This window comes from Piliocolobus tephrosceles, chromosome 1 (genome assembly GCF_002776525.5).
Source record: "Piliocolobus tephrosceles isolate RC106 chromosome 1, ASM277652v3, whole genome shotgun sequence".
Classification (NCBI taxonomy): domain Eukaryota; kingdom Metazoa; phylum Chordata; class Mammalia; order Primates; family Cercopithecidae; genus Piliocolobus; species Piliocolobus tephrosceles.
Window position 1 is genome coordinate 64,671,855 of NC_045434.1, and position 25,310 is coordinate 64,697,164.

The window sequence follows — 25,310 nt, forward strand, 5'->3', positions numbered from 1 at the left end:
TTCAGACACACCCAGCTAAGACAGAGTCACATAACAGATGTGTTTCAGAATCACTTTAATTGCAGTATTTAAACACATCACTTTGTATTCAGAAAAAATATCTACCCAATCCTCTCTTCTCTGGAAAGTCCTATTTCCAACCGTCATTGAAATCAGGATCCCTGCTCAACCCCTCTGGAAAGAAATCAACAGCAAACAAGGACCTGGGTCACCCACAGAAGAGGCAGCTGGTGATAAGGGTTAGGATCTGATATAGGGCTCTGACCACATGGAGGTGCAGAGCAATGAAGGGGCTCAGGGCGAGGGAGGCAGAAGAGTACGATGATATGATGGAAGGGAAAACTACGGATTCAGGACTTCCGAATTCCGAGTGATTAGGGAGACTGAGATTGAGACAGAAAAGCATCTGCTGGGGGACTGAGGCCTCACCTCAACCCAGGAGTCGGCAGGAGGGAGGAGGAAGCCATGGAGATCAGAGGATAAGGCCAGGACCCAGCCTCAGAGAAAGAGGATTGTTCAGAAGAGTATAGGTGAGAGGCTCAGCTCCAAGACCAGGTCCCATGATCCTGTCTACTTTGATCGAGAGGGAGAAAAAGGAGCCCAAAAACAGTTTCTGTGTGGCCCCAGAGAGACTAGAACTGAGCTGTTTGTCCTAAAACATGGGAGGTCCGTTCTAGGCTCCAGCCAGAAAACTGTGCAGGCCTCTGCAAATGGTGGAGGGGGCACATGGAGCTCAGTGGAACTTAGAGAACAAGGGAGGAGCTGGTGACCAAGTCCACGGTGTCTTGGAGAAGAGGTAAGGGAAGTGGTTCAAGACGTTTTTCTGGCTATATCATTACGAGAGAGCAGGTGCAAAGGGTTACTTTGATTTCCTCAAAGTAGAGAAAGAAAATATAGGGAAGAAACAGTAAAAATCAAAGCTTCCTGGGAGAAAATTGTAGCCTAGAAAAGCCCATCTTTCCCCTAGGGGTTCCTGTAATGAGGCAGAGAGGAGGGGGGAAGGGGAAGGGGGTCGTGTGTGAGTGCTGCAAGGCCATCAATCATTCCTGGGAGCTTCTCCAGACCTTGGCTTTCCCCCATCACACGTTTACCCAAAGAAGACCAGAGTCTGGCTCCCGGGAGCCGAATGTGTAAAGGCCAGGAGTTTACCTGCCCCTCTTCAAGGTGTAGGGCCCCAGCCTCTGAGGTGTGTGCAGTGGGGAAGGGTTGGGCGTAAGAGATGTCACCTCCAGCATGGAGGCAGCATGTGGTCAGATGCAGAGAGGGGTGCTCTCTTGGACACTGCCCAGCCTTGCCCCACCTAGCCGAGTCACAATTCGGTATCAGCCACCACGTGTTGTCTTGCTGAATGGCCGTTTCTGGAGGTGGCCTGGCCGGTCCCGTTTTCCTGAGCCCCTCGGTTCACACTGGCCTTTCCCTGAGCCTCAGGGGAGGTCCCAGGTCCTGAGCTATAGCCCTGGCCTTCACCGTTCTCCGTGTAATAAGGGTCTTCGCCCTAGACAGTGTATAAATAAAGTAGCATTATCTGGCAAGCAGGACTGTGAGACACTGGATAGGGGAGGGGCCCAAACAGGAAGTGGGGGCAGGGGCGGAAGGTAGGGGGAGGTGAGAGGGAGAATGGGAGGGAGGGTGCAGCTGCATGTGCAGACTCCTTTCTTCCTGAAGAGTGGTCAGGGTTCCAGCTCCTAGAGGAGAAAGGACATAGGAGAGGCACCACACCATGCCACCGCAGCTAGGCAGCCAGCTCCCGCAGGAAAATGGGCACTCCCAAGAAGGGCGGGATGACCTCCCCAGGGTAGGGGACAGGCCAGAGGTCAAGATTCAGACCTCAGCCTTGTCCTCCCTCATCCAGAATGGCAAAAGGAGATTCTCCTTCCATATGCCTCCTTTTGAGCAAAGGGGCACCCACTGGGCATTTAACATGGTTACAAATACAGTGTGGCTGATTTAACAGCCTGTTCTGGTGGCACCAAGCTGAGCTATCCCAGAAAACATAATGAATAGATGACATGAATCATCTGCTACCACACTGAGTAGGTGGGCTGACACCATTACTGTCCCCTCCCCAGTTTGCTACATAATATTTTGAATCTTCCACCGATTACTGTGTGTGCACACGTGCATGTCTTCATGTAAGCTCACAGGAGGACTTTTGCTGGTACTTCTCCTCCTGCTCCATAACATCCACTGAACTCCCCGGAATCCCGCTATCTTTCTCATTTCCTTTGCCCTGGCCCCCGGAACTGACCAGCCTTTCTCCTGTGGGACTCCAGCTGCGGCGATTCATCAGGAAATAGCCAGTGATGCCCAAGACAGCCAGCAGGGTTCCCGAGGTGACCAGCGCAATCAGGGTCTTTCGGGAATAGCTCTGGTGGCTTGCAACATCTTGTTCAGTGAAACCTAGGATCCCCAGCTTGAAAAGAAGACACATATGACACAGCCTGTCACTTACCAAAAGTGGAGCCCAGCCCACTCCAGCCCCTTGTGTGTGACTCAACAGTGAACAGATGCTTGAGGGCATTGACCTCAGGAATTTTTGAAATGGGATTTGAGACTGACATCTCTTAATTCAGTGACACCCCACCATTTTTGGTTCGAGACTACAAAGGAGAAGACTCAGAGAAGGATGGTCGGTAGAACTGGGGAAGGTAATGACTTCCCCTCTTACTCCAGGGAGCTCCCCTGCCCCGGCATTCCCTCTGAGACCCATATCTCAGAGAACTTACCTTTCTCAGGTAAGACTGGTGCTTTTTCATAAGTTGGAGTTTGCTGGAAATTTCTAGAATTACAAATAGGGTTTTCTAAATCTAGAAGAGAAACCAGCTTATCCTGCTCCATCCTCCCATGCTGTTCTACAAGATGCTCTGATGGTCAGGGTAGTCCATCTCAGGGGGATCTCTCCCAAATCACCCAAGCCCTTCTCCCTAGCACCTGTGGTCTCTCTGGATCTGGGATGCCCCATCTCCACCCAGGATTCTCTAATCTCAGCCCTACTCCCTCCCAGTTCCCCCAGACAGAGGTGCACCTTACCTGTTCTGTTGGCCAAGACCAGCAGTAAGCACTGAGGCCTCACCTCAGACTGGGCAAGGAGTAGGGAGCATATCTGGGCCCCAGCATCAGCATCAGCCTGCTCCTCCTCACACAGCACTTGGGCCAGGTCGTCTCCCCTGTCCTTCCTAAACTCCGCCTGGGAAGACAGAGAAACATGGAGAGCAAGAGATGAAATTACTGCTCTACCCTAAACTGCATCCAGAGTCTCAGGCAATAATTCTGATTACAGTCACACTCTTACCCCGTTCACAAGAAGCATCCTTCTTTCTAAAATTCCAACAGAAAAAAAAAATACTGGTAACTGTATATGTGCAACAACACAATAAGAAAAAAACCTACATAATCTCCAAGGATGAAAATCCATATCTTCTAGTATCTAAGATGTCAGAGAACAAACTTAAAAAAATTGTCTCATTGAAGCATCACCCATGTACACATATGCAAATTAAACTCAAAGGAAATGACCAACAGAAAATATTAATAATGCAATAATAACTAAGAGAAAATATTCTGTTTCAAGATTACAGCAGTCCCCAGCAATGGAAGAAAAGTCAAGGAAAGTGAGGAGTAGAGAATGAATCTGTAATATACACTCAGTGGAAATCTCAGTGGCCTCCTCCCTCTTACTACCCAAAGGAGTCTCATGAAGCGCCTTACTCAAACTGAAATGGCATTTTTGTCTGGTCTTCCATCCCTGCTTTTCCATTGAAAGCATGGAACCCAGTTTTAATGAGGTTCATAGATTTTTCTCCAGGTTGCTGACTGGGCCATCAGACCCAGGAACTCGGACTCAGAAGAAAAACTCTGATAATTCTTCAACAGTGAGTCAGAATTTATTCCAGCAGCCTCCAATCAGAGTCACCTCCTCCCCTGTATAGGAAAGGAATCGAAACTAAGACTTTCTCTTCAGTCCGGATGGCAGATGGCAGAGAAGGAAATGCCTGAACAGTCCTGACAACTTTCCTGTTAGGGGAAAACTGCTGGGGTGTGTGACCATCATCAGAACTGGGTCTCTGTGGAGAAGAAAGCTTCCTGTTTGCGGGCAGGGCCGCTGCTTGCAACAAGGCCACAGGGTCCTCCCAGTTGGAATGGAGCCTGGGTATTTTCCCACTGCTGTGACCCAAGGCAGGAAAACCCAGGCTCCTTTGCTCCTACACAAAGCAAGGTCAAGATTGGCCTCAGGACCCAGCTGGAATTTGAAGCAGCTGAGGGAAAATAACTGGGCTTGGATAAAGTCAGAAGAGTGTGGTTAGCCAAACCCCAGGTCACAGAGACACGAGCCCAAACTGGAGCCTCAAAAAAACCCCAGGAAACAAGACTACAGAGAAATGAGTTCTCAGGCCACTGCTGCTTCATTCCTCAGGAAAAGAAGCAATTCTGCAGGTCTCCCAGTAAGTCCTTGATAGACACTCTGCCTCTGGAAAAATCTGTTTTTCTGAACAGCATTTGAACTAAGTAGTCTGAATGCCACACTGAACCAATCAACAGTCTCCACCTCTCTAAACCCAGTTCTCTCAGGGGAGCCTTACATGGCTTCCCCTTGAGCACACCCGCTCCCCAGCACCAAGAATCTGGATGAGGAGGAGGGGGATTCTTGCCTGGATGATTCTAGCCTTCTGAAGTATCTCCAGTTGAAATAGATCTGCTTCCCAAGAGAGACAGAGGGACAGGGCTCCTGCAGGTCACAAACTACCCAAACCAAATGGCACCTTCCTACACCTGCTGAGTGCAAGAAGCCACACCTTGACAATTTATCAAGTCCTGAATATAGGACACCACGTGAAAACCTCTGTGCATGTGTCATGTATGTGTGTATTGTATTCGTGTGTCCTGTGTAGGGGGGGTGGGGTTTGGGAAGTATCTATGAATTCCACCCGGTGAAAGCTTTCAGTTTGCATGTATGGCAATTAAAATAATGGATGCCAACCAGGCGCGGTGATTCATGCCTGTCATCCTAGCACTTTGGGAGGCTGAGGTGGGAGGATCACTTCAGCCCAGGAATTCGAGACCAGCCTGGGCAACACAGGGAAACCCTATCTCTATAAAAAATTTAGAAATTAAACCGGGGTGGTGGCATGCACTTATAATACCAGCTACTTGGGGGGCTGAGGTGGGAGGGTCTCTCCACCCTGAGAGGTTGAGTCCACTGTACTCCAGCCTGGGTGACAGAAACCCAGGCTCAAAAATAAAGAAATGAAAAATAAAATAACAGATGCCTATGATATCTAGGCACAGTTCTGAGTGCTTTCCATATATTAACTCATTTAGGCCTCACACGACCTACAAGATTGGTAGAGCTATTCTACTAATTTTGTAAGTGAAGAAATGGAGGTGCAAAGAGACTTTAGAGGTCAGAGCTACTACCATGGTAAGCACCATAAGAAAGGTACAACCAAAGTGCTATGGACATACAAAGGAGGGTGAGGACACATCTGTTTAAGGTTAGCAGACACATCTCACTATAGGCCTTGAAGAATGGCTGGAGGGTGAGCAGAGGAAGCCAGTGGGGAAGAGCATTTGGAATTGAGGCACCATCTCCAGGAAGCCCAAGATGGGGAGAGCATGCATTGTTCCACAACCTTCATTTCAAGGAGAATGAAGAACACTTCCTTCTCCCTGGTATTCACTATCCTTCAAGACTCAACTCAGTTTCTACTTCCTCAATGAAGCTAGTCCTATCTTCAACCAGACTGGGCATCAATCCTTGCTCTGCTCTTTACTGGATTCTTTGCAAGTCATGCAACTAGTCTGACTGTCATGTTGCTCAGCTATACACTGGGTTGTTGTGGTGACTAAAGAGATAATATATGAAAGTGTCCAGTCAGGTGCGGTGGCTCATGCCTGTAAACCCAGCACTTTGGGAGGCCGAGATAGACAAATCAGATGAGGCCAGGGGTTTGAGACCACCCTGGCCAACATGGTGAAACTTTGTCTCTTCTAAAAAATGCAAAAATTAGCTGGGCATGGTGGTGGGCATCTGTAATCCCAGCTACTCGGGAGGCTGAAGCACAAGAATCGCTTAAATCCAGGAGACAGAGGTTGCAGTGAACTGAGATCACAATACTACACTCTGCACTCCAGCCTGGGCAACAGAGCAAGACTCTGTCTAAAAAAAAAAAGAAGTGTTCAATGTGGTGTTGAGAATCTAGTAGGCACTAGATAAATGGCAGCTGCTACTATCATTATTAATAATAGTTATACCTTATATACCATATCATCTAGAGTCTACATATTGATCACATTCTGTGCATTGTTAACATAATTTTTCTCTGACTAGACTGTAAGACTCCTAAGTGTGTGTGTTGGGGGGAGTGTACATTATAGCATTTACAACCCAGACTGCACAAACCATAGCAGCAAACAAAAGAACTCAGGGAATTGTTGTTCAACTTAACATCCCAACCAGTTGGCTTCAACACAGGGTCCCTCCACCCCTTGCACAGTTTCTTGGACTAGATTCAAAGGAATAATAGCGGCCAGCCTCCCACTCTGGAATCCAACCGCATCAGTGAATTGTGTTTGAGCCCCAAGAGGAGCAGGTGGATCCTGAACAAAGCACAATGCTTCTCCGGACGCTTGGAATAAACATCCTCCCCCAAGAGAGGCTGTGGGCAAACATCACGGGAGAGTGGGCAGGAGGAAGACACAGCCTCACCATTTTGTTCATGAGAATCAGATTTACGAGCTCCTAACTACATCAGCTCACACATGTTTCTTTGCAAACATAATAAACCCATTTAACCTCTCTAGAGTAGCATTCTCAAACTTTGCAAAGACTCTTAACGTCAAGCATTGGGATGGGGATGGGGGTGGGGGAAGGATAGGTATTTTTTTAATGACCTTTAAGATATTTTCCAATGCTGAGATTCTAGGATGAATCATCTCCCCCAACCCCTTCTAAAATCATTTTATCTATTTTGGTGTGAGTTTGACAATGCAGGTGAAAACTCTATTTTCATATAGGAACTGGAATAATGAAGGGACCTGTTTCAAGTCACCTAACTAGTGGAGGCAGTTAACCAAGGATGAGAAGTGAGATTGTTTCCAGATCACAGGCTTTTTCCAGTAGACACACCATCTTCATCTGTAACTTATGTTTTCCACATGGAAACTGACCTTTAGTGGAGGCTGGAGGCAGCCTGCCTCAGATGAAGTCAATGTGAATAGGAGTAAAGTGAGCTAGCTGAGTAATTACAAACTCTGCAAATAAACAGATATGGTATAAAAGATAGGTATTTCTAAAGAACAAATTGGTGGACAAAGGACTTGACTAGACCTTTCCCCAAAGAAGATATACAAATGACCAATAAACACGTGAAAGAGGCTCGACATCACTAATCATCAGGGAAGTGTAAATCAAAACCGCCATGAGATGCCACCTCATACCCATTAGCACGGCTGCTATTTTAAAACCCAGAAAATCAGATGTGTTGATGAGGATGAGAAGAAATTGGAACCCTTGTACACTACTGGTGGGAATGTAAAATGGTCTGGTGATTCCTCAAAAATTAAAAAATAGAATTCCCATGTGGTCCAGCCATTTCACTTTTGGATATATCCCCAAAAGGACTCAAATCAGGGTGTCAAGGAGATATTTGTACACTTATGTTAAAAGCAGTATTATTCACATTAACCTAAAGGGGAAAAAGCCCAAGTGTTCATCAACGGATGAATGGAGAGACAAAAAGAGGTTTATGCATACAATGGAATATTATTCAGCCTGAAAAAGGAAGGAAATTCTGACAGGTGCTACAACATGGTTGGACCTTAAAGACATTATGCTGAGTGAAATCGGCCAGTCACACAACAAGACGAACACTATGATTCTACTCATATGAGGTACCTAGAGTAGCCAAATTCATAGGAACAGAAAGTTGCCAGGGTCTGGGGAGAGCAGGGAGTTGTTTCATGGGTATACAGTTTCAGTTATGGAACAGGCAGGGAGTTCTAGAGGTTGGTTGTACAATAATGTGAACGTGCTTACTACTACTCAATGGTACCCTTAAAAGTGGTTAAGGTGATGACTTAGGTTATGTATATTTTACCACAATTAAAAATATTTTGGTGGATTCCTCTGGACAAATGGGTATAGCATAAAAGTATCAAATAATCTTACATTTTGGAAACTATTTGGGGAACCACAACCACAAAAACTAAATTAAGCTGACACTGCTGCCAGAAGAATGAAAGTTAGACTTAGCAAGACACACACTGCTAATGAGGGTGCTGAGATATGGTAACAGGTGTTTGAAATGAGAGTGGTATCACCTTCCCTTCCCCTGTCTGCCTAGAGGTGATGGCTGGGGGCAAAAAAAGAGTGATTGGGATAGACATGTCTACAGAATGCACATACAGAAGACACACCTACAGAATTCACAGAGGGTGAGCTAACATATTGGCACTCACTATGTATCAGTGCAGAACGAGTGTCTGGATAGCTAGACTCATGCACACATATTCCTGTTATGGGCATATATCAGATGCAGGAGAGTACCAACATACGTCAAGGATGTGATATTTGGGGAAACCAAATCCTTCCTGCTCTTCACGAGAATATTACGTAGGGCCTGAGGCTCCCAACGTTGGAATCAATACCCTAAGGCCCTCTGACACCGAAAGTACAAATCCAACCTAAGGAAAATTAGGAGGCCCTGCAGCACTCGCAGCTTTTGAAACAGACTGTTTATCAGACAAACAGGGAGTAGGGCTGAAGGAAACGGCATCTCGGACACAATCGGGAGCTGTGGCTAAACATTTTGGAACAGTATAGTTGGCTGAGGATAAATTACCTTGGAGAGCAGGAGAAGGCATTGCCACATAGGGGCTGAGGATGAGAAGAGAAGCCCTCAGGAAGAAAGGGGATCAACACTGGTGGAAAGACCAGGGAAACAAAAGCACTCATATGAGCTGCCACTGAGTTGCTTCATGAAGGGGCAGTGTGGATGGAAGTCTTCTTTAGCATAGGAACTGGAGGGGAGCTGCTCTCTTTTCACATCACCACTCGCAGATCCTACCTGAATCTTAGAGGAACATGCAGAGACCTTCTCAGCCGTGGCACGAAGTAGGCCAGACAGCAAAGACCACAGCAGAGTTAAGAGGAATTACTTCTAAAAGAGCAGTAAGTTTCTGGCACTTTTCTCATACAGTGACCCAAGTTACATGTGAACTTTGAAGAGCAACAGAAAGGCAAACGCTCTGCAGTTAACTCTAAATTCCAGGCATAAAGAATTAGCATTCTGGCACATACCTGTGTGATACACAGCAAAACGTATGCTCCACCAGGTCGATGGAGTTGCAGGGGGAAAGATCGTCATTTTCCTTGGCTACGATCAGCAAAGAACTTGACAATTTTTTTTCTAATGAGTTGAGTTGAAAATCAGCATCAGAAGCACACTGCATGTTACTTGTACATCGTATGTTCATGTTTAAGTTAACTATTTTGCAGACTGCATTTAGTTATTCCAGTATGCAAACTTATGTCATCACTATTTCGGTTGCTTTTAGATGTCCTAAGTTAAATTCTTTCAGGTATAATTTTTACAAATTTGTAAGTTAGAGAGACCCAATGGATGATTGTAGTAAAACTACCAAGTTCGAATGGAAAAAATAAGTAATTTATGCCCTCTACAGACTGCGATCTCTCCAATCTATGCATGCCAACACATCACATATGTGATTCCTTTAAATGGATGCCCAACTTGTAAGAAAATGTTTTCTTCTGTAAGTAAATACCACTCTTTCCTTCACCTCGTCCTTCCTCCAGAGCCATGTTACTGTTAGGAAATTAGATTTACTGAAACAAAGCAAAGTCTGCCAGAATCATTTAAATTAACACAATGCCCTCTACATTCTTTCCAATGCAGTAAGACATGAAACGGAAACAAGAGGCATAACTACTAAACAGGAGGAGAAAAACAATATATTGTGGTAGATAACAAGATAGCGCACCTTAAAATGGAAAGGAATGAACTAAAAAATTCCTAGAATCAATAGGCAAATTCAAGAAACTGGCCAACCCAAAAATAATTATTCAAAACTCTATTAACTTTCTAACCTATCAGCGACAATCAATTTGAATATATAATGAGAGATCTATGTGACACTTTTTACACTTTTTACAGTGTAATAAAAAAAGATCTGCCTGACTGGATATTAAAAATACTATAGCAAAAACATACAATAATTTTGAAAATTTAAAATAGGCAAAAGTATAGACAAACTGAACAAATAAAATATGTCTGAAGAGTATGCCCTAAGACATATAAAAACTTAATATAAGCTAAAAGATACATCCCATGCAACAGAAGAGGGAGTCATTCAACAAATAATGTTAGGAAAAATGGTTACATGGAAAATGTAACATACGGCAAAATAAATTCTATATGGATTAAAGAGTTACATGTAAATATTTAATAATAATAAATGAACTGACATTTTAGGTGACTAGTTTATATCTGGTGAGTGAGAGGGACTTTCTTAACCAAAAAGCAACTTAAATCTGACTCTCTCAGATTTAAAAGTACTATAGAGAAGGGGGAAATTTAAAAAGTACTATAGAGGAGTGGGAAAAAGTACTATAGAGGAGGGGAAAATAACAAAATTTATTAATAATTAAAACTGTTTTTGCCTTTTTTGCCCACCAGATGGGGCCTCTTACTTCCTAAACAGAAAGCTGGGTGTTAAAAGCAGGTTGACCAAGCTAAACTCCCCAGACCCCTACTCAAATCCAGTGCAATCCAAGAAGGTTTAAGGGTGTTCAGAAGGGATTAAGGAAGGGGACAGGGGGCAGGAGGAAGAGGCTGGGTGGGGAGTTGACTTACACAGCTGGAGGTCTCATTTTGCTCCAGGCAGATGCCCTGAGTCAATTTCACTTCTTTGATGCCTGAACATTTGATTTCTGTCTGTATTAAAACAAAAAACAAGAAAAACAAAGTAAATAAGCCAGCATCTTTGCTCCTCATTTCTTTCCCAAGTGCTCTCTTAGGAAGTTTTAAGGAAAAGGAAATTTAAAATTTGTCAGGGGACTAGAGATTTCTAGTAGTCACACTCTCTTCTATTTCACCTCTATCCTCATTATCCTCATCAGATGACAAAACTTTTGTTATTAGCCTGGGCTTACTGGCAAGTTGCTATTTGCAATCTTGGTAAACATTGGCTTGGATGGTGCAGGAATAGGAGAGGGGAGGATATTTTCCCATTTGGGCTGTTTTCTCTCTAGTCAATCACACACTTGCAGAAAGGCCATACAGGCAAACAGGGATAATGGGGTGGACCAGCAGACGCTGGGGATACCTGGTTTTTCTCCTGGCCTCCAGGACTCTCCAGATTCCCATTTTGGCTCTTTTTTTTTTTGAAATGGAGTCTCGCCCAGGCTAGGGTTCAGTGGCGTGATCTCGACTCACTGCAACCTCCACCTCCCTGGTTCAAGCAATTCTCCTGCCTCAGCCTCCTGAGTAGCTGGGACTACAGGTGCACGACCACACCCAGCTAATTTTTGTATTTTTTGGTAGAGACGGCTATGTTGCGTCACCATGTTGCGCAGACTGGTCTTGAACTGCTGACCTCAAGTGATCTGCCCACCTCAGCCTCCCAAAGTGTTGGGATTACAGGCATGAGCCACCATGCCTGGCCCTGGCTCCTTTAAAAACAGAAAGCAGACAGATCCCTCAGGCATATCTCCTGACTGAGGCCCTCATATTTTCTGTCCTGTATGCTGAAAGCTGTTGACAGCCATAGGCCCTAAGGCTGAGAAAGCTAGGCTGAGCTCACCATCCCTGGTCTGCCCAGTTCCTGCCATTGCCAATGACCCCCTTTACTGCCTCTCTGTGCCTGGCACAGCCACCAAATCCTCTCATGTAGAGGAAATGTTATTTGTCCTAACCATTTTGGGAGAAGCAGCCCCAGCAAATGAGCAATAGTTTCCAAATATTCCCAAAGGAAATGGTGCCCTGGTCAAAGCCCCACCGATAGGTACTAGAAAGAATCAGAGGATTGGTTGGATCTCTGAGAATCCCGTTTACTCTCTACTCCCTAAAATGCAATACCTAAGCCTGGGTGGGCCTTATTACCTAACTCTACCCCTTTCCTCCTCTTTCTGCTTCTCTCAACAATATTTAAACTGTGTATTTCCATGCTGATTCTGACATGACCCAAATCCCACTGGCAGGGATGAGGAGAGGTGTGAAGGGAAAGAGACAGCTTGCCTGCATACATATGAAGTGAGGGGCAATCTGCCATTTTTGGCCCAATTCACCCACCTTGATGATACTTGGGAAAGGAAAAGACGATGTATACAGTTTAATGAGAGATGTTGCAAGGCTAGTGCTTGTGGTTGAAAGGTCTGAAACATTTCCAGGTGACAAGCTAGACTTTAAGGTTGTCTCTGGAGTTGAAATGTTGGCTGGGGTGGTGAACACTGTGGTGATTACGGAGGTCTGTGACTGAACAGAAGAGTTTGTGGTTCCATAAACTGAGGTGATCACAGAGGTAGATGTGAATTTGACTGTAGTTTCTGGAAGAGAACAAAACATGGGTGTGTATGTGTGCACGTGCTCATACATACACACAATCTTAGTTCATGATATGGGCATGCATTTCAACACAGAAAAGGGAGTTTGGAGAGTTAACAGTTACTTTGTGTCCCATCCCTGACCAAACGCATTTCAAGCTGTTGGAACCAGAGCTAGAATCCAGAATGTATTAGAGGTGCCCTGAAATTGAAATAGATGCTGGTCTACCTTAGAGAAGCCAAAGACCCCCACTTGGGACCTGTACCCACCTTCTTTCCTTTAGAAGAGATTGGAGATCTCTATGGAGTCATCTGATCCTTATTTTATCACTAAGCTGAACTCAGCATGAGAGAAGGGGTATGGAGGCATTACTGATCGGGATCAGCTCCCAAGACATGGGCCTGAGAAAACTGTCACTGAGGAAGAATTATCTAGAATTTACTTCAGGATGCCCTACGCATGATACTCAAGCCGTTAATACTAGGGACTTGTAAAATTTCCTCTGAGGTGAGGGGAGCAGTCTGAAAACATCCTAAATGCTTTACCCAAGCATCACCAGCACCTCTCAGGGATTTGACACAAATGCTCTTTTTACCTGTGATGTTTGTTGTGGCCTCATTGCCATGTTGAGACACAGGGTGTGGGCTGGTACTTCCGAGGGTACTAGGTATTGCAGTTTCTTGGTATGATACACTTGTAGAAACAGTTGAAAATGTTCCCTGGGTAGGTGACTTTGGGGTAACAGTACTGGTGGTGTTGGCACTCGTGAACCCAGAGGCTATAGGGAAACGAGGAAGAAGAATCAGAACCTAAAGATATCAGCCTTGTGATCTCACCTGATGCAATCTCCTGACTTCAGGCAAAATCCGTCTAGAACATTCCCTGCTGTCCCTGACAATGGGGCAGCAACAAGAACATACTCCTGGACAGTGGACTAATTCCCCACTACCGGATTTGCCCTGAGGACATAGGGAAGGAAAGATTTATATGCATAAAAATGTCTCATTCAGTATTATTTATAGGAGGGAAACGTGAGCAACTAAATGAATTACAATAGGATAAGTGATATATGCACTTAATGTATCACAATCATTACATAACCATATAAACAATCATTAGAGAGAAAAAATTATAAAAACTGTAGCAACGTGGAAATATGAGGTGGTGTTCATAGTATGTTTAGTTATACACTAAAGTATAAAATTACACCTGTGTAAATATTGCGAAGATCTAAAGTGTGCAAGAGGTCATGCTTCTTTTTCCTTTTCACTGTATCCTCTTTTTTGGTCACTCTCCATCCGGTATACTAACTCTTGGAATAATCACTAGACTCACACTGTCTCTATGCGATCCCCTTAAAAATCTATCCTTCTCAGGCTTCCCCATTCCCAAACTCCCTTCATCCTTTTGCTCATGGTATTCAAACCCATTTGCCTTTCCCTTTCTTGAGGAATTCAGCTTTTAGGATGCTCTGACCTAGGAATTCAGCTAATGAACCAGAGAACACAAGGTCTGGTTTCTCATCAATGTAATGGGAAGGTAGACAAGCTTCGTTCTGGCTCTGCCAATAACTAACCATGTAATTTAGTGCATGCAGGTATCTCAGCTCTCTTACCTCTTAAATAAGGGTCTTTTCTGGCTACCTTACATGGATTGTTGGGAGAATCAATGAGATACCAAATGCTAAGTTATTATAGTATTATAGTATAATGTTTTGGATCTCATTTTTCTCTGAAGATCTTCATGAGTGTTCTTGCACATCTCTTCCATATATCTTGGGATACATCCTTTTTAAAAAAAAAAAAAAAAAAAGACAGGGTCTTGCTCTGTCACCACTGCACCCAGGCTGGAATGCAGTGGTGAGATCACAGTTCACTGTAACGTTAAGCTCCTGGGCCCAAGTGATCCTCTTGCCTTGGCCTCCCAAAGCTCTGGGGATTACAGATGTGACTCACCATTCCCAGTCAGTATCATTAGACACAGGAAGGAGAAGTTTCTTGCCTGAACCCTATGCCTCAAAGAACCCACACTCTGTCCTGCTTCCTGTGAGGACCAATCAGGATGTCCCCTCTCTTCTAGATCATACTGTGGGAACCAGAAGTCCTAGCGTTTCTTGCTCAAATGGCACTTTGCTGACATCCACGATGGTCCTCTTCTCCCAGTCCATCCTGCTAAGGGGAACTGCAGCACAAGGGTGTGTACCTCCAAGGCCCAGTGGTGGCCAAATGATGATTGCTTGCAGGGAGAAGAGTTAGTGCTTAGTGCTTAAGCCTGTGGGTGGGGTGTCTCAGGCACACATGCAATTGCCCTGCAATGTGAGCCAGAGTCACGGGTAGAAAGTAGAGAAGGGAAGTGGGCTGGAGTCAGGAGCCATCTTTTCCTGCTCAGCTGCATTGTGGCACTGAATTCCAAGAATCTGAGCATCCCAAATTCAAACCTGGCCTTCCAAGTGGTCATGAAGATATGTTTGTCAAAGGAAGAGGATAGAAGATATTTTATCACTTAGTTGGCCTGACTTACAACCTTGAAATGTTTAGAAATACAGTATGTAGGCCTCTGTTATACTCTTGCCTTGGGCCTTGTAAATGTTAAGGGTGAACTTGTTATCCGGAGTTCACAAAGGCAGTTCCATCTTCAACAAAAAGCCCCGGAGGGTCCCAGGCCACCCTAAAGCTTGTCTCTAAATTTTCCTGATTGGGATCTAGATCTGTACTTTTCAGCAATTTCCAGGTAAACAGCAAGGTAGAATGACATCTCTTGTTTCCCTTATGATCAAGAAGGAAGTTAGACTTTTGGCTTCACAGCCATCAACCTGGGGCCAAGAATGTGTTTCCTAAAAGTGATGACAAGGGTTTCACTCTTTCATATGTGCTTCCTTCTGCAACCTGCTGCAAGTAGATTGCTATTAATGGTGAGTGCGGCAATCATGTCTTACTATTATGTGTCAGGTAAGCAGTGGGAAGAAGGAATATCACTATCTCTGTCTTAGAGATGAAGAACCTGAATGACCAAGGTGTCTCCCAAAGGGAGGGCCATAGTTCATGAAGGGAGGCAGCAATGGAACACTGAGGTTTGGCTAACCCTTGAGTAGATGCAGCAAGGAGGTTAGGCTGGGTCTAAACTGTCAAAAAATTGGAATTCATCCCCCACATCTCTGGAGAGAAAAGGATGAGCTCCCATCTGGCTTAAACAGGAGGTGGGTTGATCAAAATAAAATTGATTCAGAAGCCAATCCAGGTTTCTTTCCTGTTTAGAGGGGACCCTCTCACCACTCTGACTTTAAGGTCAGATTCATCTGAATTCATCCAAGGGGGCAATATTCAGACACTGAATTAAAGGATCACCCTTTCAAGGCACCATTCCAAGACTCCTCTTCTTGCCTGCTCTCTTCCTCTTCTCCCCCAGCATACTGGTTCCTGGGAACCCCATCTGGTCCTCCCTGGCCCAGACCTTTTCTCTCTCCAGAGGAAGCTGGACCTGACTGAGATGATGTCATGCTCTTGAACCCCCTCCCCCGAAGGGCCTCCTTCACCCAGACAAACACTTTTGAACTTTTCCAGATGTGGAGCAAGACCTGCTGCTAGTTCTGAGGACAGAGGTGGCTGTTCCAGAAGAGCAAAGCAACTCTGGACCCAAGCCAGCTACTGATCCACTGAGGCTGGGCTCCCAGCTGCAGCAGCCCCTCCACCCACCACCAGGCCGAGCACTGTGGAATGAGTAGCGGGATCCACCTGCAAATGAGAAAGGGACCCCAACTTCAGAGTCAGAGCTCTGAGCCCAGGGTGAGCAGAGCACCCTCTGAGACACCAGGGGGACAGGACAAGTGGGAGAGCAGAAAGTCAAAACGGAGTGATTGGAAATGCCTGAGCTGGTGCGGAGCAAGGGGACGCCTTAGCCAGGGGCCTGGAGCCAATCCTGGCATAAACACTGCAGCACAGTAGGGTGAGTACATCCTTTAGGTTTACAGCCTCTAGAGCCCTGGAGGAACGACATTTATGAGAGTCAAGACTGACCACAGATCTCTTTTTATCCTGTCTTCCCACACACATCCATGGCATTAAACCATCAAATACTGACCTTTCTTTATCTGACCTTCTGACTTTCAACTCTGTAGGGGAGTAGCAGGAGTCTACCAGTCAGTGAGAGCTTGTCGGATCCTAAGAGACAGTTGATGAAACCTCCACTCCTTTTCATTCTAGATGGGAGGAATAGCCCCTGTCCACAAGCTTATAAGAATTATAGTACAATTTAAAGTTGAATAAAAAGCTCTCTTCTGTTGTTTACTTCTCAGTCCATCCTGATTAACTGTGCCTCCCTAGAGACTCCATTTGACCCTTAGTTACCCTATTTGATCTCAACTGGTGAACTTGGAGCAAGGTCTCAAGAAATTAGTAAAATCAGGATTCTAAGAAGCCAAGTAGGTGTCACAAAATTCATGTAGTAAAAGTCATGCACTGAACTTTCAGGTACTTCTTCAGAGGCAATTGCTCTTGTTTTACACATAATTCTAATAACCCTGGTTATCTGATATCCTAGCTAAAGTTGGAACGTAGGAAGAGCCTATTAGAAGCAAATAAAAAGGAGAAGCAACAGCTAAAAACTAAGAAACAGAAATAAGTGAAAAGCAGACATAAGTATGAAAACTCACACCAGTTTTCCAGAGTCATTTATGGTAGGAGTGAATAGGTTAGATATCTATACCTTAATAAGCATTAATGATGTCACTGAGTTGCAACATAGCCATGACATTTTCATGATACATCTGAGTCATATAGTCCTTTTCGGGGGGTATTCTAAGAAAGCAGATATGTGCAATACATTTTGAAAATATTTCTACCTGCCACTTGTAAATGGAAGATTCTTTTGTTGTTTAAAGTGAGTTTGCAAATCCTCAGCGATCCAGAAAGCTCTGCTACCTAAATAACTAAATCCCCATACTTTAAGAGACTGAATTTTCCTATAGTTGGTCTTGCTTTTCACAGTCCTCCTTAGTTTTTTCCTGGTGCTGTTTCCTGATCTCCTAGCCTGCCAGTCTTATTTTGCTCATGCTTTCATATTCTAGCACCTGGATCAAGAGGAGTATCTTGAAGGAGTTCCTGGGAATCTTAATCCATAGAATTACAGAACCAGGATGAAGGGACATGCCAGCCTCTGCTGGGAAGTAGGCCATTGGGAGCCACAGACTGTATTGCCAGGAAGGCAGTATAGCCCAGAGACAAAGAGCTCAGGCTCTGCAGCCAGACAGGTCACGTTGAAAGGCTTCTTTACCATGTTTTAACTGTGGTTTGGGAAGTTACTTCAACTCTGTAAACCTCACCTGTAAAACAGAGATAAAAGTAGTCCCTATGTCTTAGCTCTTTGAGGAACAAAAGAGCTAAGAAGTGGAAGCAGTTATCCTGTCTGGTAAAAGCTTAAGAAATAGTGAATATCTTTTGTTTCAGGCCCCTTCCTTCTACTTCTCAGAGGGCATGAGATACTTATTTCTGTGACTCATCTGCCACAAAATTATATACGTTGCTTCCTCAGAATAGGTCTAACTGTCACCTCAGTCAGAATATAAATTTCTAAAGTGCTGGAACCATTCTTATTCTTACGTATTTTACTCTTGGTGCTTAGCACAATCCTTGGAGTTTAGGAAAAGCAATAGGATTGAAGGACAACTGTGGCAGGTATGTTCCTACCAGCTACCTCTAGCCATAGCAGTCTTGTTCTCATGTTATATTTTAAGGGGGAATTAATTAAATTGGGGACTGTTCATGTGAAGATAACCAGGATTAGGAGAGGTCTAGAAACCAAATCATGTTGTTGAGGGTCTAGTGTTATTTCCTCTAGATGAGGGGTTGGCAAACTATAGCCAGTGAACCTAACTTGACCCACGAGCTGTGTTTGTATGGTCAGTCAGTAAAGAATGGCTTTTACATTTCTCTCTTTCTTTCTTTCTTTTTTTCTTGAGACAGTCTCACTCTGTCGCCTAGGCTGGAGTGCAGTGGTGTGATCTTGGCTGGCTGCAACCACTGCCTCCCAGGTTCAAGACATTCTCCTGCCTCAGCCTCCCAAGTAGCTGGGATTACAGGGGTGCACCACCATGCCCAGCTAATTTTTGTATTTTTAGTAGAGACGGGGTTTAGCCATGTTGGCCAGGCTGGTCTCAAACTCCTGACCTCAGGTGATCTGCCTGCCTCGGCCTCCCAAAGTGTTGGGATTACAGGTGTGAGCCACCATGCATGGCCGGCTTTTACATTTCTAAAAGTGTCATAAGATAAGACAAAGTAGAACATCCATCGGAAACCACATATGGCCCCTAAAGCCTACAATATTTACTCTCTGGCCCTTTATAGAAAAAGTTTGCTGACCCCCTGATATGGAAAAGAAGAATTTGGAGAGGAAGAATAAATAACTTTCTTTAAGATTCATGTTATTGGCCGGGCGCGGTGGCTCAAGCCTGTAATCCCAGCACTTTGGGAGGCCGAGACGGGCAGATCACGAGGTCAGGAATTTGAGACCATCCTGGCTAACACAGTGAAACCCCGTCTCTACTAAAAAAAAATACAAAAAACTAGCCGGGCGAGGTGGCTGGTGCCTGTAGTCCCAGCTACTTGGGAGGCTGAGGCAGGAGAATGGCGTAAACCCGGGAGGCGGAGCTTGCAGTGAGCTGAGATCCGGCCACTGCACTCCAGCCCGGGCGACAGAGCGAGACTCCATCTCAAAAAAAAAAAAAAAAAAAAGATTCATGTTATTTATACTGGTTCAGCACCCCTAACCTGAAAATCAGAAATTCTAAAATATTCCAAAATACGAAACTTTTTGAGTGCCAACATGATGCCACAAGTGGAAAATTCCACACCTGACCTCATGTGACAGGTCACAGTCAAAACACAGTCAAAACTTTGTTTCATGCACAAGTGTATTAAAAATATTGTCTAAAATTATCTTCAGGCTATGTATATAAGGTATATAGGAAAAACAATTTTCATGTTTAGACTTGGGTCCCATTCCTAAGACATCTCATTATGCTTACACAGATATTCCAAAAGCTGAAAAAATCTGAAATTTGAAACACTTCTGGTTGTAAGCATTTTGGAGAAGGGATATATTCATTCTGTATATTCATTCTCATTTTTCTGCAGTGCCAGTGATGGGCAAAGGATCTTGTTCAGTGCTGTGGAGAGTACAAAATGAGAGCTGGATCTCTTTCCTCCATTAGGTGTTAGTGTCATTGTCATTTAAATCAATCCCTCAAGGAGTTTATAATCTAGTGGGGCCCACTAGAAACGTCTTCAGGTATTGTCATGAAGGACCAGATTAAATCTGTGCCAGCCCAAATAATAGAATTAGAAGTAATGATTAGAAGTTATGGAAAGGCCAATTTCACTGCAATCCAAGGAAAAAGCTTAAAATGATGTAGCTATTTATAAGAATGAAATAAGCCACATTGGGAGATAAGTGATCCATTCATGCTTCTTGCAAACACTCAGGAGGCATCCATGTTAGGGGACTGTCCAACTCTGAGGCCTACCATGAATTTGAGTCATCCTAGACTAGAACAAAGGACTGAGCAGATGCCTTCTTAAGCTTCAAAGGCTAAGCTGAGGTGTGAGTATATATAAACCAAGGGTCTGTGGCCTGAGGGTTCCCAGTGTACCGAGATTTCTGTTTTATATTCAAATAGCATGTCTTGGCCGGGCGCCATGCCTCATGCCTGTAATCCCAACATTTTGGGAGGCTGAGGTGGATGGATCACTTGAAGTCGGGAGTTCGAGACCAGCCTGACCAACACGGAGAAAGCCCATCTCTACTAAAAATACAAAATTAGCTGGCATGGTGGTGCTGCCTATAATCCCAGCTACTCAGGAGGCTAAGGAAGGAGAACGGCTTGAACCTGGGAGGCAGAGGCTGTGGTGATCCGAGATCACACCATTGTACTCCAGTCTGAGCAACAAAAGAGAAACTCCATCTCAAATAAATAAATAAAATAGCATGTCTTGGACCCCATCCACTTACTGTGGAACCCTGATTATTTTGAAGATTCTCTGGGCACCTACATTTCTCCCTGTCACCTCTTCCTCCATTTTACCAGCACCACAGACTCCTGGGTTGTGGCTCCATGGCTCAATGGCTCCCTGTCTGGACTAGTATACCACTTCATCATAAGCTAGCCAAGCACTCGACTTTACTCTCCCCAGAGAGTCACTAACTCAACGCTAGTGTGTGTAGCCAATATTTACTGAATGGTTGAGGGCATGGAATGAGATTACAGGGCAGCCCAGGGGAGACAATGGCATAACCTTGAAACATTAGACATTACTGTGCTAATGAAGCCATATATTAAAAAAAAAATTTTTCCTCCCAGGTCTTTTCCATCCTCCACCCATCAATATCCTGCTATGACTCCAGGCACCTCTCTGCCCTTTATATGCTCTTCCTGGGCTCTGGAGTCCTTTCAGTTTTGTGTCTCTTGGGCCCACCCAAACACAAGGCTTCACTTTATTTTATCATGCTAAGCAGTTCAGCCTCCTGCCTGCCTTTGCTCATCCAGGATTATCTGGGGTCTAGGCTTTGTCACCCAAAGACCCCTGAAGACATTTTCTTAAATCAGCTGCCGAGAGATGCCACTCCTGTCTAAGAAGTATCAGTTTTGATTTCATTTTTCCAAATCAGGAAGAAGCCTACTTCCCAATTAAGCCCAAAAGCCTTTTCCATTGCATCTGAAGGAAGTGACTTATTTCCTGATGGGCTCCAAGAGCACAGGTACTAGGAAGTACACCTTTGTATGCATCCCTATTTGTTTGTCTCTCCATCTTTCCAACATGCATGCATCTTTCTCCTTAGCATAAAGTCCAGCTCTGGGACTAAAACTCATAAATAATATGTTTTCATTTATTAGCTAAGGAGGGAAGTGAATGTTCTCATTAGAGAAGTCAAAGCCCAGAAAAATACGGAATTCTCGCAGCCCTGGCGACTGTGAGAATTTTCTTTTGGAGGGTGGTGTTGTGTTCTTTTTCCATACCTTCTCAGTTTTAGTTCTCCACACTGCAAGCCATTTAGTTAGATCAACCAAAGTCAATGAGAGAGGGAGGCCCAAGTACCCTGAGGGTGGAGTTGGGTAACCATCCAGCCCAGAAAGTAAACCCAGGCCCTCCAGTTCAGGGTCTAAAGGAAATCAGGCAATGAGACCAACCGTAAGAAGTGGAATTTGTTCCTCATTTTTATTTGTTTTTGTAGGACTCTGCAGCTGAGTTTATCTGCTGCAGTTTGGCACTTCTTGCCCTGAGCTTTTTGAGACAAAGATTGCGAAGGAAGGAGACGAGGACAAGGGAATGAGGAGGTCCAGGAGGTGGAGCCAAAGGGATAAGAAAAAGAGGCCCCAGGCCCCTGCGTGTTTTATCAGCCAAACAGGAATGCTGCTGAAGACATGCATCTGCAAAGGTGGTGCCAGCTGGGTTGGGTCTACAAGTGGGGAGCACTGGGGACCACTGAATTAGTCAGAGGTCCCCAAGGCTGCTCCTCCTCGGTCGCCATATGGCAGAGATTCAAAGGGTGGAGTCCTCTCCTCTCTGGAAAATAGCTGATAAAATTCTTTTCCCTTTTATTTTTCCCCTCTTACATGTGGCCCTAGACAGGATATGGGTGTGGGGGTCAGCAGGCACGAAGGACCCAAAGGAAGAAGAGGAATGCGATGGGGAGGGCCTGGGGGTGTTGTCAGAGTGAGGAGAGGGACAGGCCTTGGAAAGCTTGGAGGAAATAGATACCCTGAGCCTGACAAAGGGGTTCCCTAATTACCTGAAAGGCTTCCTGTTCCAGCCAGTACTCTGTCAGTGCTGCCTGGTGGCCCCTGAGTCCCCCACCCTGATTCTGCTCTGTGATCTACCCCACTTCCAACAAAGACAGCCCACTTCTGGTTAGTTGCAGTGCCTGTGCCCATGCCACCTTCTCAAAGGGAGAGAAAAAAGAACTTTCCACAACAAGCTATTTGTTGGGGTAAATGATGAGAAAGCAAACCACAGAAATCCCCTCCACCCTAAATTTTACAATAATAATAGCATTTCTGCAACGGCCCTATGGTAGCACTTCAAGGTACACTCAGTTATCTCATTTATCCCACAATGTATCCCAGGACAGAAAATGACTCCTAGTATTAACAAAACAAAACAAATCCAAGCAAAAACCCTAGAAAACTCTTGGGAAAGGCATAAAACTACAATTGGCTCAAATAGTCTGGCAAGGCTGGTCCCCATCCCTCCCCACCCAAAGCTGGGATAGAGAATTCTCAGAATATCAGTCCAAAGTTTTGCAGAGGTTGTGTTGCTCCCCGAACCCCAAGCTCGGCAGGCCAAGGCGAGACTGACACCCACCAGCTGAGGAAATAAGAAAAGGGTGGACCTCATTCGGCTGAGGACCAGGTCATCATGAGCTGTGTAGCCAAAGGAGAATGGAGCATCTGATTGGAATCTGCACCACTGGCCAACTCACCCCTATTTTTTTGTTTTTGTTTTGAGATGGAGTCTCGCTCTGTCTCCCACGCTGGAGTGCAGTGCCAGGATCTTGGCTCGCTGCAATCTCCACCTCCTGGGTTCAAGGGATTCTCCTGCCTCAGCCTCCTGAGTAGCTGGGACTATAGGTGTGCGCCACCATGCCCAGCTAATTTTTGTATATTTAGTAGAGATGGGGTTTCACCATGTTGGCCAGGATGGTCTCAATCTCTTGGCCTCATGATCCACCCGCCTCCACATCCCCAAGTGTTGGGATTACAGGCATGAGCCACTGTGCCCGGCCAACTCACCCCTGTTATGAGGGCCTAGTCTAGCACCCACTCTAGGGTTTTGAAACCTCAGTGATAGCTTTTCCTTGCTCCGAAGCACATGTCCAGGACTGCCAAACAGGGCAACCCAAAACTTCACTCAGAGCTTCCTCCAGCCCAGGGGCAGCTCTCCCCAGCTGGGTGGACCCAAAGGGGGACAACAGAGGAGACTGGAAGCAAAGAGGTCTAGTCCAGGTCACTCTGCAGGGCCATAGTGGGTGGCCTTTAGGATGTAGTGAGAGTGCAGAATTGGGAGCCCTAGAGTGCTGTAAGCAAAAGGGAGAGCAATGCACAAAGCTTCAAAAGTTTCAAACCTTCCAAGTGCAAAGAGATGAGGTGGAGAATGTCATTCCCCAAGGAAATTAATCGAGTATAAATATTTATACTCGAAGCCTTTTTTTTCCCCCCCCAAAGTGAGAGCAAGACCTTAAGAGTAAGGGTATGTGTAGGTGAGTTGGGGGGAGTGCTCTAACCCATCTACTAGCTTCAGAACTTGGAGCAGGGGCAGAGGAAGAAAACTCCAAAAGGTAATAAGTTTTGAGTTTGTGCAAGGGTGACGGTTTTTGGTAAGGCGAGCGAGGCTGGGTGCAGAGCAAATTCTGTCTATCTCTACCTCCGCGGTGGGGTTGCTGAAGTGGGAATTGAAACTCAGCTTCCTAATCTTAAATGCAAGGTTTTTGTTTGGTTGGTTGGTTTTGTTTTTCCTTTTCACGGACTGTTCATTCCGAACTCCCCTGGCCTGGGACCTGGAGCCTCATCCCTGATTCGCTTCCCTCGAATTCCTTAATGTCCACTTCTGGCTCTCCCAGTCCCGGTGCAAGTTGGGCACCCCGGCCCCTTCCCATCTATCAGCTCCGAATCTATACTTTCCGAATCAACCAAGAGCCACAGAACTTTTCCTGCTTCTCTCCTCCCCAGTCTCCCGGTTCTGGCTGCAACTTCGCACTCCGCACCTCTGGCAACCAGAAGAGACCCTGGCATCTCCAAAGCACTGTATCTCAGTCGAAGAGTCAGTCGTGCTGACCGATTCGCACCTCCGCTAACGCACACCCGCGGGGTGGTGGCCTTCCCTTCCCCTCCCACCCCCGTCGGCTCCCAGTTGAGGCGCTGGCCCCAGGGGAAGCCGCAGTGGGCGGCAGTGCAGGGATTGGGCAGGGGTCACTTCTCTTGGTGAGACTCTGCTCTGCCGTTCAGCTTCCCAGAGAGACTCGACCCTCCCCGCGGCGAAGCCAAGCGGCCTCAGCGCGCGGGCAGTACTCACGCAGCAAACTCAGCAAGCAAAGCGCGGTCCAGCCCCGCGGCATCCCGGGCCCCGCACGCGCTCCCCTGCGGACCAGCATCCTTCCCGCGCCGCTCCTAGAGAGACGCACGGAGTGGAAGACACTACTCGGCTTGGCCAGGACGCGCTCTTCCCGCCCCCTCCGCCCGGGGGAGGGGTGGGGGATTCTTGCTTTTTCCCTCTCTTCTCCCCTCCCTCTTTAGTCTTGGCAAGGCAGCGCCTCTCCTTGGCCGCTACTAACTTGAGCTCCCCTGGTTGGTCCCAAAGGCGGAGGGCGTTAGGAGGGAGGCTGGGTTGCCGCCGTCGAGGCCAAAAACGGTGGAGGTTTGTTCGGGCTCCAGACGCCTCGTTCAGCTTTCTGGAGAGGCCCCATCCCACTTCTTCAAGCTCCGCTTCCACTTAACTTTTAACCCCTTTGTGGCAGTCTTGGTGGTGGCCAGGGCAGGGGCAAGTTTCCTCCGATTTTTTCCCCCTTTTCTTTCCTTTATTTTTAAGTTGTAAGCTAGTAACAATCTTGCAAAAGGAATCTACTGTAAGGACCTCAGTTTAGAAGTGTGAGCATTTCGTTAATCGGGTAAAACTTAACCACAATGTGACACATTTAGTGATAGCCTCACAAGATCCTGTGCTGTGTTGTGAGTGAAGCATCAGGAGTGAGCAGGTATACGTGACT

At 45.7% G+C, this 25,310-nt stretch overlaps 1 protein-coding gene across 1 annotated transcript; it reads right to left on the reverse strand.

Annotated features, from left to right (window-relative positions):
- Positions 1-841: 841 nt before the first annotated feature.
- On the reverse strand, positions 842-24,945 carry CD34 (CD34 molecule). The gene is made up of 8 exons (XM_023198399.1): positions 24,620-24,945; positions 13,156-13,338; positions 12,309-12,562; positions 10,872-10,952; positions 3,031-3,187; positions 2,727-2,779; positions 2,249-2,413; positions 842-1,495 (listed from the first exon to the last, which is right to left on the reverse strand). The coding sequence occupies exons 1-8, from the start codon at positions 24,696-24,698 to the stop codon at positions 1,310-1,312; spliced, it is 1,158 nt and encodes a 385-aa protein (XP_023054167.1). The 5' UTR covers positions 24,699-24,945; the 3' UTR covers positions 842-1,309.
- Positions 24,946-25,310: the final 365 nt, after the last annotated feature.

Excerpts from the sequence above, each read along its gene's own strand:
- CD34 (XM_023198399.1), bottom strand. The coding sequence starts at position 24,698 with ATGCTGGTCCGCAGGGGAGCGCGTGCGGGGCCCGGGATGCCGCGGGGC. Across the intron at positions 10,953-12,308 it reads CTTTCCCAAGTATCATCAAG|ACAGAAATCAAATGTTCAGG; the intron begins GTGGGTGAATTG and ends GTTTTAATACAG. Across the intron at positions 3,188-10,871 it reads AAAATGAGACCTCCAGCTGT|GCGGAGTTTAGGAAGGACAG; the intron begins GTAAGTCAACTC and ends CTGTCTTCCCAG.